This window comes from Schistocerca gregaria, chromosome 1, assembly GCF_023897955.1.
Source record: "Schistocerca gregaria isolate iqSchGreg1 chromosome 1, iqSchGreg1.2, whole genome shotgun sequence".
Lineage (NCBI taxonomy): Eukaryota > Metazoa > Arthropoda > Insecta > Orthoptera > Acrididae > Schistocerca > Schistocerca gregaria.
The window spans coordinates 789,623,026-789,638,020 of NC_064920.1; the positions used below are offsets into that span (position 1 = coordinate 789,623,026).

Consider the following 14,995-nt stretch of genomic DNA (forward strand, 5'->3'; position numbering starts at 1 on the left):
AGGCATGCATATTCAAATATGTAAATATGTAAACAGGTAGAATACAGCTCTGCCGGTGGCATTGCCTATATGAGACAAGTGTCTGGTGCAGTTGTTATATGGGTTACTGCTGCTACAATGGCAGATTATAAACATTTAAGTGAGTCTGAATGTGGTGTTATAGTCAGCACATGAGCAACGGCACACAGCACCTCTGAGGTAGTGGTGAAGTGGGGATTTTCCTGTATGACCATTTCATGAGTATACTGTGAATACTAGGAATCCAGTAAAACATCAAATCTCTGACATTGCTGCAGCCAGAATAAGATCCTGCAAGAATGGGACCAATAACGACTGAACAGAATCTTTCAAAGTGACAGAAGTGCAACCCTTCCACAAACTGTAGCAGTTATCAGTGATGGGTCACCAACAAGTGTCAGCATGTGAACTATTCAACAAAACACCATCAATATGGGCTTTCAGAATTGAAGGCCCACTCATGTACCCTTGATGACTGCATGACATGAAGCTTAATACCTCTCCTGGGCCCGTCAATACTGACTTTGGAGTGTTGATGACTGAAAACATGTTGCCTGATGAGACAAGTCTCATTTCAAATTCTATCAAGCAGATGGACATATATGGGAACTTTGTGAATCCATGGACTCTACATGCCAGAAGGGGAATGTTCAAGTTGTTGGAGGCTCTGTAATGGTATGGAGCAAGTGCAGTTGGAGTGATATGGGACTCATGATATGTCTAGATAACACACTGACGTGTGAGACCTACATAACCACCCTGTCTGATCAGTTATGACCATTGTGCATTCTGGCAGTCGTGGGCAATTCCAGCATGACAATGCAATATGCCACACATTCAGAATTGGTACAGAGTGGCTCCAGAAATACTCTTCTGAGTTTAAACACTTCCAGTGGCTACCAGACTCCCCAGACAAGAACATTATTGACCAAATCTGGGATGACTTGCAGCGTTCTGTTCAGAAGAGATCTCCACCCCCTTGGACTGTTACAGATTTATGGACAGCCCTGAAGGATCCATGGTGTCAATTCCCTCCAGCACTACTTGAGACATTAGTCAAATCCATGCTGTGTCATGTTGCGGCATTTCTGCTTTCTTGCAGTGGCTCTACATGATATTAGGCAGGTGTACCAGTTTCTTTGGCTCTTCAGTGTGTATCTGCTACAGCAAGTAACTCACAAATGCCAATTCACTACAAGGATTATGCAAAGGACAATGATAGCTTCTGAAAATTCTCAAAAATGCACACTAATTTGCTTTGATATACAATGAAACTCAGGGGTGATGTATTCGTTGGCTTAATTGTGAACCACAAATGCTGATTTGCTACAAAATAAATTATGTATCCAAGCACTCATACCAGTTACTTACGAAAATATAGTTTTGAAAGCATCTGAGAATTTTGAAACTAATCTATTTGTCACATTATCGTACAATGATATTAGAGAATGATTGTTTTGAATGAGTACAGGCCTACTGCTCTTAAAAATTTTAAGAGAACACAATTTAGTTCAAGCTTACAATTGACAATAACAGTACCAGTACTAATTTGTCGCAGTACTTGTGAAAGTTCGAAATTTCACAATATATCACAATGCAAACAGGTTTTGATACAGTCAGTAAAACACTATGCAGAAGTTAAATATGCCACTATCAAAAACAGAAGATGAAGACATAGAGAAAATATATGAGGATGTTGAAAAGGTAATATGGTATGTAAAGTGAGATGAAAATCTAATAATCATGGTGCATTGGAATACATTCATAGGGGAAGGAGCAGAAGAAAATTTTATTGGAAAATATAGTTTTAATATTAGGAATGTGAGAGGAAAAAGACCAAATGATTTCTGCAATAAATTTCAGCTAGTAATAGTGAATACTCTGTTCAAGAATTTCTAAGATAGTCAGGGGAAGTGACAACCAAATATTTATTCTAGTTAGTGCATAGAATGAATGAGACTGGCAGCATACCATCAGACTTTCAGAAAATTAGCATCCACACAATTCCAAAGACAACAAGAGCAGGCAAGGGCAAGGACTATTGTTTCAACAGATTAACAGCTAAAACTTGCATCTAAGTCCCTTACAAGAATAATAAACAGAAGAATGGAAAAAAACTGAGGAGCCATTATATAATGATCAGTTTGGCTTTAGGAAACATAAAGGTACCATTTGTGCTTGCAATGGGAGTGAGACTGAAGGAAAATCAAGACATGGTCATAGGATTTGTTGACCTGCAAAAAGTGTTCAACAATGGAAAATGGTGCATGATGTTCACAACCGAGGAAGTTGAGAAAAATGGAGTAAGCTAAAGGGAAAGACAGGTAATATGCAATGCTTGGAAGAATCAAGAGATAACAATAAGACTGGAAGACCAAGAATGAAGTATTCATGTTAAAATGCTATAAGACAGGGGTACAGTCTTTCACACCTCCTGTTCACTCTATGCATTGAAGAAGCAATGACAGAAACAGAAGAAAACTTCAGGAGTGGGATCCAAGGTGAGATGACATTGCTATCCTAAATTAAGGTGAATAAACATTACAAGATCTGTTGAATGAAATGAAGAGTCTAATGAGTACAGAATTTGGGTTTAGTGTTAACTGAATCAGAAGACAATCAGAAGACTAATGAATCAAAGAAGATCAGAGTTATACAGAAATAATTGAGGTTTAAGGGTTTCTGAATTTAATTTCTCAACACATTTCAAGAAACATTTCACAATTGTAAACAAATTAATCAAGTATTCACTATTTTCTATCTACATTTAAACCATTCCAAGAAATTTAATCTCATTTAACTTTCTCCAGTAGCAGTTGTCAATTATGGTCATGAATATAAAGCAAAAAGCAGTACGCCAATGCAAAAATCCTTACCTGTTTACTTATTTAAAAAATAAGATTTTATTGCTTTGAAATACATGAATAGTGTAAGATTACAGCCAACAAAGCATTAAATGGACAAATTATCATTATAATTAGTATTTTAATAACCAGTGGAACACAGGAAACTTATAACAGTAAAGCAAAGTTTAGATATTTGAATGGTGCAAAAGTCATAATGCAATCAGTACACTCAGTATTTTGAAGAGCCAACAAAATATATAATTTTTCAGTTAACTGTGTATGGTGATATTATAAGCGTAAGTAAAAATCACATTAGGGCATCTCTGTATCACTGTTCTTATGTTTTCTTTGCCATTTACTGATTTATTAATCACTGGTGATGGAGGGTCTTTTACTTATTCTGTTTTATGTGTATGCTCCCATGTGTTATTGTAAAGTGTTTCACATACTGTTTCTTTCTTCAGTGATTAATTTTTTTGAAACTAATATTCCTTCTTCACAAACATGACTCTGCAACTAGTGTTTTAGTTTCAAATTAGGATAAATTATGAATTGTATAGTTTATATTTTTCTTCCTCTTCAGTTTTACAGTAGTACTTTCCTTTTCTTGTACAGTCCTTCTTCATATAATGTCCATCTATTTTATGCAATGTTTGCTCCAATCATTCATTTATTATCATGTTCTGTTGGTCCTATGGCAGGGTAGCATCACCTGAAAATGTGGTAGTGTACAGTACTCTAGTCATATGTCATAACTTCTTCTGTCAACCATCATCACTCATCATGATCATACCATACTAGTATTTATGAACGTCACTCAATAATCTATTGTCAGTGGCAACCTATTCCTCTGTGACTTCTTCCATCTCCACAGGTTGTATTATTGTGGTGGGGTGGAGAGCACACCTAATCTGCCATCCGGAATCCCTGTTTTTTGGAATACACTACTGAGGTGTTCCAGCTCATGGGACAGTCTCTCTGTGTTTGAGCCACTGCCTTTATACCATACACTGGTGCATTATTGGGGAAAATGGGACACATATTGAAGAAGCACCAAGTAAAAACTTTCTTTTACCCGCCCAGTAAAACACGAGCATTATTGGGAAGCATCAAAGATGATCTCAGTTTGTGGAAAGTTGATGAATACTAGCTTCTGTGTCATTGTGGAAGACATATATTGGACAGATGGTGCACACTTGAAAATCACTGCCGAGAACACCAGAGGCACACTCAACTAATGTATTGCAACAAGTCAGTGGTTACAGAGCACTGTTTGTCTGAGAATCATGTTATGGGGTATCAACGTACCAGGATTTCAGCTCAACTTCCACATACTTGGAGAGGACATAGAAACTTGCAGCAGGGACAATTTCATTAGCTGTGATCATGGCTATAATCTTAGCAAGGCTTGGGAACCAGCACTGAGTTTAATTAAGAAGACACTCAGCAAACAATATGATCTGGTGACCAGAGTGGTCAATGCACTCATCTCAATGCTACTAGACACTGATGTTAACATCTGCATGACTGCTGATGCATGACCACCTCCACAGATAGCAGAGGGAATGGTTTGCAAGGTAGGGTGAGGATACAAGTTGTTCATGTACTCTCAAGAGCTCAGTTCATCAGTGCACCTGTTGGTGAAGGCATGTTTGATCATCAAAATAACTATGAACCAGCAGTACATGTGTGGATTGTTCTATTAACAAATATACCAGGAGAAATTGCAGAATCACATCATATACCTGTACAGGGCGGAAATGAATCACAGCATGAAGAAATTTAACAAGCTGCACCACTGAAGATGCTTTTTGCTGAGTGCTCTTGAATTTCTGAAGAGTGTTGGGCCAAACTTTGCTAAGATCATGCATCACATCGATTCTGCAGCAGCCAGGAATGTTAAAAAGTGGGCCAGCTTTTCCTTGATACATGAGAGGGTGCAGTTCACCTGTTAAAACCTTGAGTATAACTCCCAAGAACTATTTGCATTAATTCCTAATCACATTAATTCATTGATCTGGGACTGTATGGATGGTGTTACCTAAGCGGAAGTTGATTCCACATGTAGGAAGGTCATAGAACATCAAATATCAAAATTCTCTCACCTCTGAGACAAACTAGATTCCATGCAAAATGGTCACCAATCTGACTGATATGGAGCTGAGTGACGATGTGGTTTCAGTCCTGGATAAGCTAAATAACTTTGTCCCAACCCTAAGTTCACACCAGTCATGGACATCTTCAGTGCAGTTGAACATGTTGTGGTGCAACTACCACCTGATGCAGCTGAAGAAGTACGTTGTGAACCTGCTGTACTCTGATTAGAATTAAACCTACAAAGACAGATGTTACCATCAGAGAGAGGGTAGCTGTTTGGGATCTGAGAGTGTGTCCTGAAATTGTTGTCTTACCTGCTGATAAAGGCAATGCTACTGTTGTTCTTTCCCACAAGAACTACATTGAGAAGATGCAGGGCCTACTAGCTGATGACTCCTATAGGAAGATCAATGTTGACCTCACTAAGAAGGTGAAGAAAAGGTGATGGCTCTTCTCAAGGACGTGGATTTACCAGGGGGGGTCACCAAGAAACTGTGACAAGGACCTGTATAGCCAAAATTTTATGGACTCCCTGAAATTCAGAAAGATGGGGTGCCATTGCACCACACTGTCAGCAACATCAGTGCATCTACATATTTGCTGGCAAAATACCTAATGGGAATACTAAGCTCTTATATGGGTAAGTGCCCTCATCACATGAGTAATTCTGTGGATTTTATAAAATGCATCAATAGCTTCAGGATAAAAGACTCAGATATCCTGGCAAGTTCTGACATCAATTCATTATTCAACAGTGTGCCCCACCCCCTCCACCCTACAAAAATCACTAGAACTTATTGTTCAGAAATTTGATGAGAAGGCCACCAACCTTTTCAGGCTTGTCCTGACCTCCATGTATTATCTGTACAATGGAAAACACAAATAATGCCTGTGATAATGAATTTTTATATGGAGTATTTTGACAAGGAAGCTCTGGCATTATCCAAATGGAAATCCACATGTTTTTTTTTTTTTTATTATGTGGATGACACCTTCTTCATCTGGTCCCATGGAAGGGGCAAACTCCTTGCCTTCCTTACACATTTGAGCTCCTACAGCCTAACATCAAATTTGCTATGGAGACCAAAGCAGAAGAAAGATTGCCATTCCTGGATATCATGCTCAAGAGGAGAGCTGATGGTAGCCTAGGCCCTGGTGTGTATCAGAAGAAAACACACACTGACCTTCATTTGCATGTGGACAACTGCCACCACCTTTCACAGAAGAATGGGGTACTAAAAACAATAGAACACAGGGCACACGTCATCTCAGACACAGAAAGTCTGCCTCAGAAGCTGGAAAGCCTCAGAACTGTATTACAAGAAAAAGGGGATCCAGAATGACAGGTTAGGCATGGTCTCCACCCCACCACAACAGTAAAACCTGTGGAAATGGAAGAAGCCATGGAGGAAGAGGCAGATACTGCCTGTATGTATACACTGGCACACTATCAGAAAAAACTGGATGCATACTCAAGAAGCACCAAGTGAAAACAATCTTTTACCCACCAAATAAAACACAGACATTATTAAGAAGTGTCAAAGATGGTCATGGTGTATGGAAGACCAGTGTATACCAGATTATGTGTCAGTGTGGAAAGACGTATACTGGACAGATAGTGTGTACTATCAAAGATCATTGCCAGCAACATCAGAGGAACACTCACCTAATGTATCCCAAGTCAGCAGTCACAGAGCACTGTTTGTCTGAGAATCATGTGATGGTGTGTGAACGTACCAGTATTTTAGCACACACTTCCAAATACTGGGACAGCATCACTAGAGAGGCCATGGAAATTTACACAAGGGGCAATCTCATCAACTGAGATTGCTGCTATAATCTTAGTAAGGTTTAGGAACCAGCACTGAGTCTAATTAACAAGAATCTCACCAAACAAAATGATATGGCAACCAGGCAAACAGAGCACATACGGCAGTGCTACCACAGACACCAACACTAGTGTCTCTATGACTGCTGACTCAAGAAAGTGGACACAGACCACTGAGGAAATGGCTCACTGTGAGAGGGGATATAAGTTGGTCATACATACTAAGGATCTCATTTCCACAGTGCATCTGTCAGTGGTGACACGTCTCATCACCAAAATATTGTGCCCTTTGGACACTACGAACCAGCAGTACACCTATGGCCTGGACAATGAATTATTTTGTTATTCATTCTTAGTCATTTTATGTTAGTTATTTGGGATTTTGTAGACCATCTTCCAGTTGACCTCCTAGAAAAAACTCTACAAATCCCCACTGCATTCATAATAGCTAACCTCACACTATAGAGAGGCACACAACATGAAACTCTAACTATTCCGAATATTCTGCAATATAAAGTTGTTAATCACAGTTTCTATCACTTGTAAATGTTGTCACTTTTTCGTATCTCTATTCAGCCCCATAATAAATAATTTAGAAAGATAGCAGTTTGAAATGAATCACCAATTTTTTTTTATTTTTTATTTTTATCAATTTACAGGACTGTTTGTTGTAAACTATGATCCAACCAATTGGGGACTCATCACGCAAAATCTACATGCCAATAAGTCTTCCCAGAGGCTATCTGAAATAACACATGCCAAGTTAATAACTGATGCATTCCTTCTTGCAAATGCAGGAGAATTGACGTTTAGTGTGCCATTAAATCTGAGCCTCACATTAACAGATGAGACCGACTTCCCTCCATGGTATGCCTTTAAAGAGTTCTTTTGGGATATATATTACAAATTGGAGCACACAAGGACAATAAACCTTTTTGTGGTAAGCAGATATGAGTGGCAGTTATTTTCTTACTATTGCTGTTTTACTTATCTTACCTTCTTGCCTGCTTAGCAATGATAAATAAGAACTTTACCAATAGCAGAACCACTTTCAACAATGAAAGTCTTCATGTAAGTACCTTTTCTGTATGTGTGTCTATGAATGCCAGTATATAAAAGTGAGGATATGTTTCTGTTTACATGTACTTTAGTCAGTCGAGGTTAAAGTAGTGAAAAATTGCTCTGAAATCTTGAGTGAACATATTTAATATGTCTACTTCACAAATTATAACTGTGACATGTGCTTTCATATGATTTATTTTGATTCAAGTGAATAATTTTTTTATTTATTTATTTATTATTATTTTTTTACTCATTATTGTTACTATTCAGGGTTAAATTTATAAACATACTGGTGCCCTTTGTACCCCTCTGGTCAGCATCACCACACATTCCACAATCAGGGTAAACACACCATTGGATTTATGGAATACATGTAAATAAATAAATTAATCAATTAAAACCTCTTCCAGATTCATTTGTTGAGTATTCAAAACAGCAAGACATTGCACAAGACAATAGAAACCACTGAATGAAAGACACATAATGTGTGTCTGCAGGAAATGTGGTTTGTAACTGAAAAAGTGTGATGATTATGTCTGCATTGGCAAAAGGATTCTGATTAGTCCTGTACTGGCTTTCCAGGAAGGGGCTACTAGGTAGAGGTAATCATAAGAAAATGATTAGAAAATCAACATAAGGATAACATTCTGTCTAGTGGATGTGGGATGTCAGAAGTCTGAGTGTAGCAGGAAAACCAGAAAATCTGGAACGGGAAATGCAAAAACAGTATACAGATTTGGTAGGATTTAGTGATGCGAAATGGAAAGATGATATGGATCTGGTCAGACAAATATAGAGTAATATTAAGAGTAGCAGGGAATGCTATAACAGAAGTATGCTTTGTTATGAATATGAATGTAGGACAAAGAGTGAGTTTCTGTGAGCAGTTTAGTGATTGGGTTATTCTCACCAGAAACAACATCAATCCAATGCCACAAAATGAAGTGATGGGTGGATGTTGTATGAGGGCAATGAATGGATGGTTCAGTACATAAAGGGAGATGAAAATCCAACAGTCACTAAGGACTGGAACACCATAGCAGGAAAAATAATATAAGACATAATAATGGGAGAAAATTAGCCTCCTAATAGGAATAACAGAAGAGAGATTCCTCACTTCTGCAATAAATTTCAGATAGTTATAGCAAAAACGCTGTTCAAGCATCACCAGAAGAGCAAATATAACACGAGGAGTAGATACATCTGAAAAAGACCTGGGGACACAATAAGCTTCAGCTGGATAAAATCACAGAGAGAAAAGATTTTGAAAGCAGATATTAGACTTAAAGGCATACTTAGGAGCATATACAGACTCACATTTCAGTTTTGAGATGATTGGCTGATGTTTAAGTGAGGCATTTGAAATTTCCTGAGGCTGTAGGTACAGTGGTGATGAGTAAGTAGTTCAGTTGAAGAGAAGTTGATGTCCATGAATTACAGTCAGTTACAGAAGCTATGGGGCCAATATAAATACTAGAAGTTAACTATGGAAACAACACCACTGTTCTAGCCACAGATGGGACAAACAGTCTATGTCATCTTCAGCCAATGATGTCACTGAAATGTGGTATGGAGGGGTGTAGCATGAGCACACTGCTTTTCCAATTGTTGTAGGATTAACAGATCTGGTGCTGCTACTGCTCAGTCAAATATCTCTTCAACTGGCATCATGAGGCTGAATGCACCCCATTCCAGTCCTTACACAAGGGAAAAATCCCTGGCGTACCAGGAATCAGAAATGAATGCTGTCCAATAAGCTACACAGGTGGACAACTGTGGGGAAGGCTTAGGTAATAGAAGACATAACTTGACTGATAATGAAAGAAGGAAATATAAAAAAGTTCACGTCTCCAAGATGATTACTGATGGTGTTTGTTGTTGTTGTGGCCTTCAGTCCTGAGACTGGTTAAATGCAGCTCTCCTTGCTACTCTATCCTGTGCAAGCTTCTTCATCTCCCAGTACCTACTGCAACCTACATCCTTCTGAATATGCTTAGTGTATTCATCTCTTGGTCTCCCTCTACGATTTTTACCCTCCGCGCTGCCCTCCAATACTAAATTGGTGATCCCTTGATGCCTCAGAACATGTCCTACCAACCGATCCTTCTTCTTCTAGTCAAATTGTGCCACAAATTTCTCTTCTCCCCAGTTCTATTCAATACCTCCTCATTAGTGAAATGATCTACCCATTTAATCTTCAGCATTCTTCTGTAGCACCACATTTCGAAAGTTTCTATTCTCTTCTTGTCCAAACTATTTATCATCCATGTTTCACTTCCATACATGGATACACTCCATACAAATTCTTTCAGAAACGACTTCCTGACACTTAAATCTATACTAGGTGTTAACAAATTTCTCTTCTTTAGAAACACTTTCCTTGTCATTGCCAGTCTACATTTTATATCTTCTCTACTTCGACCATCATCAGTTATTTTGCTCCCCAAATATAAAAATTCCTTTACTACTTTACGTGTCTCATTTACTAATCTAATTCCCTCAGTATCACCCGACTACATTCCATTATCCTCGTTTTGCTTGTGTTGATGTTCATCTTATATCATCCTTTCAAGACACTGTCCATTCCGTCCAACTGCACTTCCAAGCTCTTTGCTGTCTCTGACAGAATTACAATGCCATCGGTGAATCTCAAAGTTTTTATTTCTCCTCCGTGGATTTTAATACCTACTCCAAATTTTTCTTTTGTTTCCTTTACTGCTTGCTCAATATACAGACTGAATAACATCGGGGAGAGGCTACAACCCTGTCTCACTGCCTTCACAACTACTGCTTCCCTTTCATGTCCCTTGACTCTTATAACTGCCATCTGGTTTCTGTACAAATTGTAAGTAGCCTTTCACTCCCTGTATTTTACCCCTACCACCTTCAGAATTTGAAAGAGAGTATTCAAGTCAATATTCTCAAAAGCTTTCTCTAAGTCTACAAATGAAGTGTAGGTTAGCCTTTCCTTAATCTATCTTCTAAGATAAGTCATAGGGCCAGTTCAAATATTTCTGCGGAATCCAAACTGATCTTCCCCGAGGGCGGCTTCTACCAGTTTTTCCATTCGTCTGTAAAGAATTCGTTTTAGTATTTTGCAGCTGTGACTTATTAAACTGACAGTTTGCAGTATCATATCTCCCATTTCATCTTCATCTACATCCTCTTCCATTTCCATAATATTGTCCTCAAGTACATCGCCCTTGTATGGACCCTCTATATACCCCATCCAACTTCCTGCTTTCCCTTATTTGCTTAGAATTGGGTTTCCATCTCAGCTATTGACATTCATAGAGGTGGTTGTCTTTCCTCCAAAGGGCTCGTTAATTTTCCTGTAGGCAGTATCTATCTTACTCCTAGTGAGATAAGCCTCTACATCCTTACATTTGTCCTCTAGCCATCCTTGCTTAGCCATTTTGCACTTCCTGTCGATCTCATTTTTGAGACGTTTGTATTCCTTTTTGCCTGCTTCATTTATTGCATTTTTGTATTTTCTCCTTTCATCAATTAAATTCAATATTTCTTCTGTTACCCAAGGATTTCTACTAGCCCTAATCTTTTTACCTAGTTGATCCTCTGCTGCCTTCACTACTTCATCCCTCAAAGCTACCCATTCTTCTTCTACTATATTTATTCCCCCCATTCCTGTCAATTGTTCCTTTATGCTCTCCTTGAAACTGTGTACAAACTCTGGTTTAGTCGGTTTATCCAGGTCCCATCTTCTTAAATTCCCACCTTTTTGCAGTTTCTTCAGTTTTAATCTACAGTTCATAACCAATAGATTGTGGTCAGAGTCCACATCTGTCCCTGGAAATGTCTTACAATTTAAAACCTAGTTCCTAAATCTCTGTTTTACCATTATATAATCTATCTGATACCTTCTAGTATCTCCAGGATTCTTCCATGTATACAACCTTCTTTTATGATTCTTGAACCAAGTGTTAGCTATGATTAAGTTATGCTCTGTGCAAAATTCTACCAGGCAGCTTCCTCTTTCATTTCTTACCCTTAATCCATATCCACCGACTATGTTTCATTCTCTCCCTTTTCCTACTCTCGAATTCCTGTCACCCATGACTATTAAAATTTTGTCTCCCTTCATTACATGAATAATTTCTTTTATGTCATCATACATTTCATCAATTTCCTCGTCATCTGCAGAGCTAGTTGGCATATAAACTTGTACTACTGTAGTAGTCATGGGCTTCATGTCTATCTTGGCCATAATAATGTGTTCACTATGCTGTATGTAGTAGCTTACCTAAGTTCCTGCTTTTTTATTCATTATTATACCTACTCCTGCGTTACCCTTATTTGATTTTGTGTTTTTATAACCCTGTATTCACTTGACGGAAAGTCTTGTTCCTCCTGCCACCGAATTCACTAATTCCCACTATATCTAACTTTAACCTATCCATTTCCCTTTTTAAATTTTCTAACCTACCTGCCCGATTAATGGATCTGACATTCCACGCTCCGATCTATAGAACGCCAGTTTTCTTTCTCCTGATAACAACGTACTCTTGAGTAGTCCTCACCCGGAGATCTGAATGAGGGATTATTTTACCTCCGGAATATTTTACCCAAGAGGACACCATCATCATTTTACCATACAGTAAAGCTGCATGCCCTTAGGAAATATTACTACTGTAGTTTCTCCTTGCTTTCAGCCATTTGCCGTACCAGCACAGCAAGGCCATTTTGGTTAGCGTTACGAGGTCAGATCAGTCAATCATCCAGACTGTTGCTGCTGCCATTACTGAAAAGGCTGCTGCCCCTCTTCAGGAACCACACGTTTGTCTGGCTTCTCAACAGATACCCCTCCATTGTGGATGCACATACAGTTCAGCTATCTGTATCGCTGAGTGGGGGGGGGGGGGGGGGGTGCTGGGTGTTGTGTGAAGATCTCTGTTAGATTACATCATGATCAGACAGAGGTTCAGAAATAAGATACTGGTTAGTAAGGCATACCCAGGACAGGAGCAGATATAGACACAGATCACAATGTAGTACTGAGAAGAGTAGCATGAAGTTTAAGAGATTAGTCAAGAAGAATCAATACGCAAAGAAGTGGTATACTGAAGTACTATGGAATGACAAGGTATCCTTGGAGGTCTCTGAGGCTATAGATATAGCAATAAGGAATAACTCAGTAGGCAGTATAGTTTAAGAGGAACAGACATCACTAAAAAGGGCAATCACAGAAGTTGGAAAGAAGGTAACTGCAAAGAAACCATGGGTAACAGAAGATATACTTTCATTGATCAATGAAAGAAGGAAATACAAAAATGTTCAGGGAAATTCATGGATACAGAAGTACAAGCCACTGAGGAATAGAATAAATAGGAACTGCAAGGAAGCTAAGACGAAATGGTTGCCTGAAAAATGTGGAGAAATTGGAAAAGAAATTGTTATTGGAAGAACTGATTCAGCATACAGGAAAGTCAAAACAATCTTCAGTGAAATTAAAAGCAAGAATGGTAACATTAAGAGTGCTACAGGAATTCCACTGTTGAATGCAGAGGAGACAGCACGTAAGTGGAAAGAGTACATGAAGGCCTCTATGAGGGGGAAGATTTGTCTAACATGGTTGACAAAGAAACAAGCAGTCGATTATAATAGATAGGAGATCCAGTATTAGAAATGGAAATTAGAAGAGCTTTAGTTAACTTGAGATCAAAGATGGCAGAAGGCATAGATGACATTCCATCAAATTTTCTAAACCACTGGGGCAAGTGGCAAACAAAACAACTATTCACATTGGTGTGTATAATGTATGAGTCTGGCAACACACCATCAGACTTTTGGAAAAATATCGTCCACGCAATTCTGAGGACTGCATGAGCTTATAAGTGCAAGAATTGTCACACAGTCAGCTTAAAAGCTCATGTATCTCAGTTGCTGACAAGAATAATATACAGAAGGATGGAAAAGAAAATTGAGGATGTGTTATATGATGATCAGTTTTGCTTTAGGAAATGTAAAGGAAGCAAGAGGCAATTCTGACATTTCAGTTGATAGTGGAAAGAAAAATCAAAAAAACTAAAGAAAAATCAAGACACGTTCATAGGATTTGTTGACCTGGCAAAAGAAGTTCAGCAGTGTAAAATGGTGCAAAATGTTTGAAATTCTGAGAAAAATAAGGATAAGCTATAGGGAGAGATGGATAATAGACAATATTTACAAGAGAGAATAACAAGAGTGGATGAACAAGAACAAAGGGCTCGGATTAAAAAGAGTGTAAGACAGGGATGTAGACTTTCACCTCTACTGTTCAATCTCTACAGTGAAGAAGCAATGATGGAAATAAAAGAAAGGTTCAGGAGTGGAATTAATATTCAAGGTGAAAGGATATCAATGATATGATTAACTTATGACATTGCTTTCTTAAGTGAAAGTGAAGAAGAATTACATGAACTGCTGAATGGAATGAACAGTCTACTGAGTACAGAACTGGACTGAGAGTTAATCAAAGAAACACAAAAGTAATGAGAACTAGCAGAAATGAGAACAGCCAGAAACTTAAAAATCAGGATTGATGGTCATGAAGAAAATGAAGTTAAGGAATTCTGCTACCTACGCAGTAAAATATCCAGTGATGGACAGAGCAGACTAGCAATGGCAAAAAGGGCATCCTGGCCACGAGACGTCTATTAGTATCAAACATAGGCCTTAATTTGAGGAAGAAATTCATAATAATGTACATTTGGAACATAACATCATATGGTAGTGAAACATAGATTGTGTGAAAACCAGAACAGAAGAGAATCAAAGCATTTGAGATGTGGTGCTACAGATGAAGGTTGAAAATTAGTTGCACTGATAAGGTAAGGAATGAGGAGGTTCTCTGGAGAATTTGAGAGGAAAGAAATATTTAGAAAACACTGACAAGGAGAATGAACAGGTTGATACAACATATGTTAAAGACATTGGGCAATTACTTCCATGGTAATAGAGAGAAGACTTAGGTTGGAAGTGCTACTCTTTGATGAAGATGTTGGCACAGGAGGAGAATTCATGGTAGGCCGCATCAAACCAGTCAGAAGATTGATGACTCAAAAAAAAAAAAAAAAAAAAAAAAAAAAAAAAAAAAAAAAAAAAAAAAAAAAAAAATCCTATGTTGTTCAGAGGGAACTTTACTGTG

At 38.2% G+C, this 14,995-nt stretch overlaps 1 protein-coding gene across 2 annotated transcripts in view; it reads left to right on the forward strand.

The window, feature by feature from the left end:
- The window catches only part of LOC126269625 (aminopeptidase Ey-like), a 216,498-nt gene that overhangs the window by 142,123 nt on the left and 59,380 nt on the right, over positions 1–14,995 (forward strand). For both annotated transcript variants that reach the window (XM_049974006.1, XM_049974007.1), the window contains exon 13: positions 7,449–7,729. In XM_049974006.1, the coding sequence (XP_049829963.1) occupies positions 7,449–7,729 (281 nt within the window). The remainder of the gene's footprint in view (positions 1–7,448; positions 7,730–14,995) is intronic.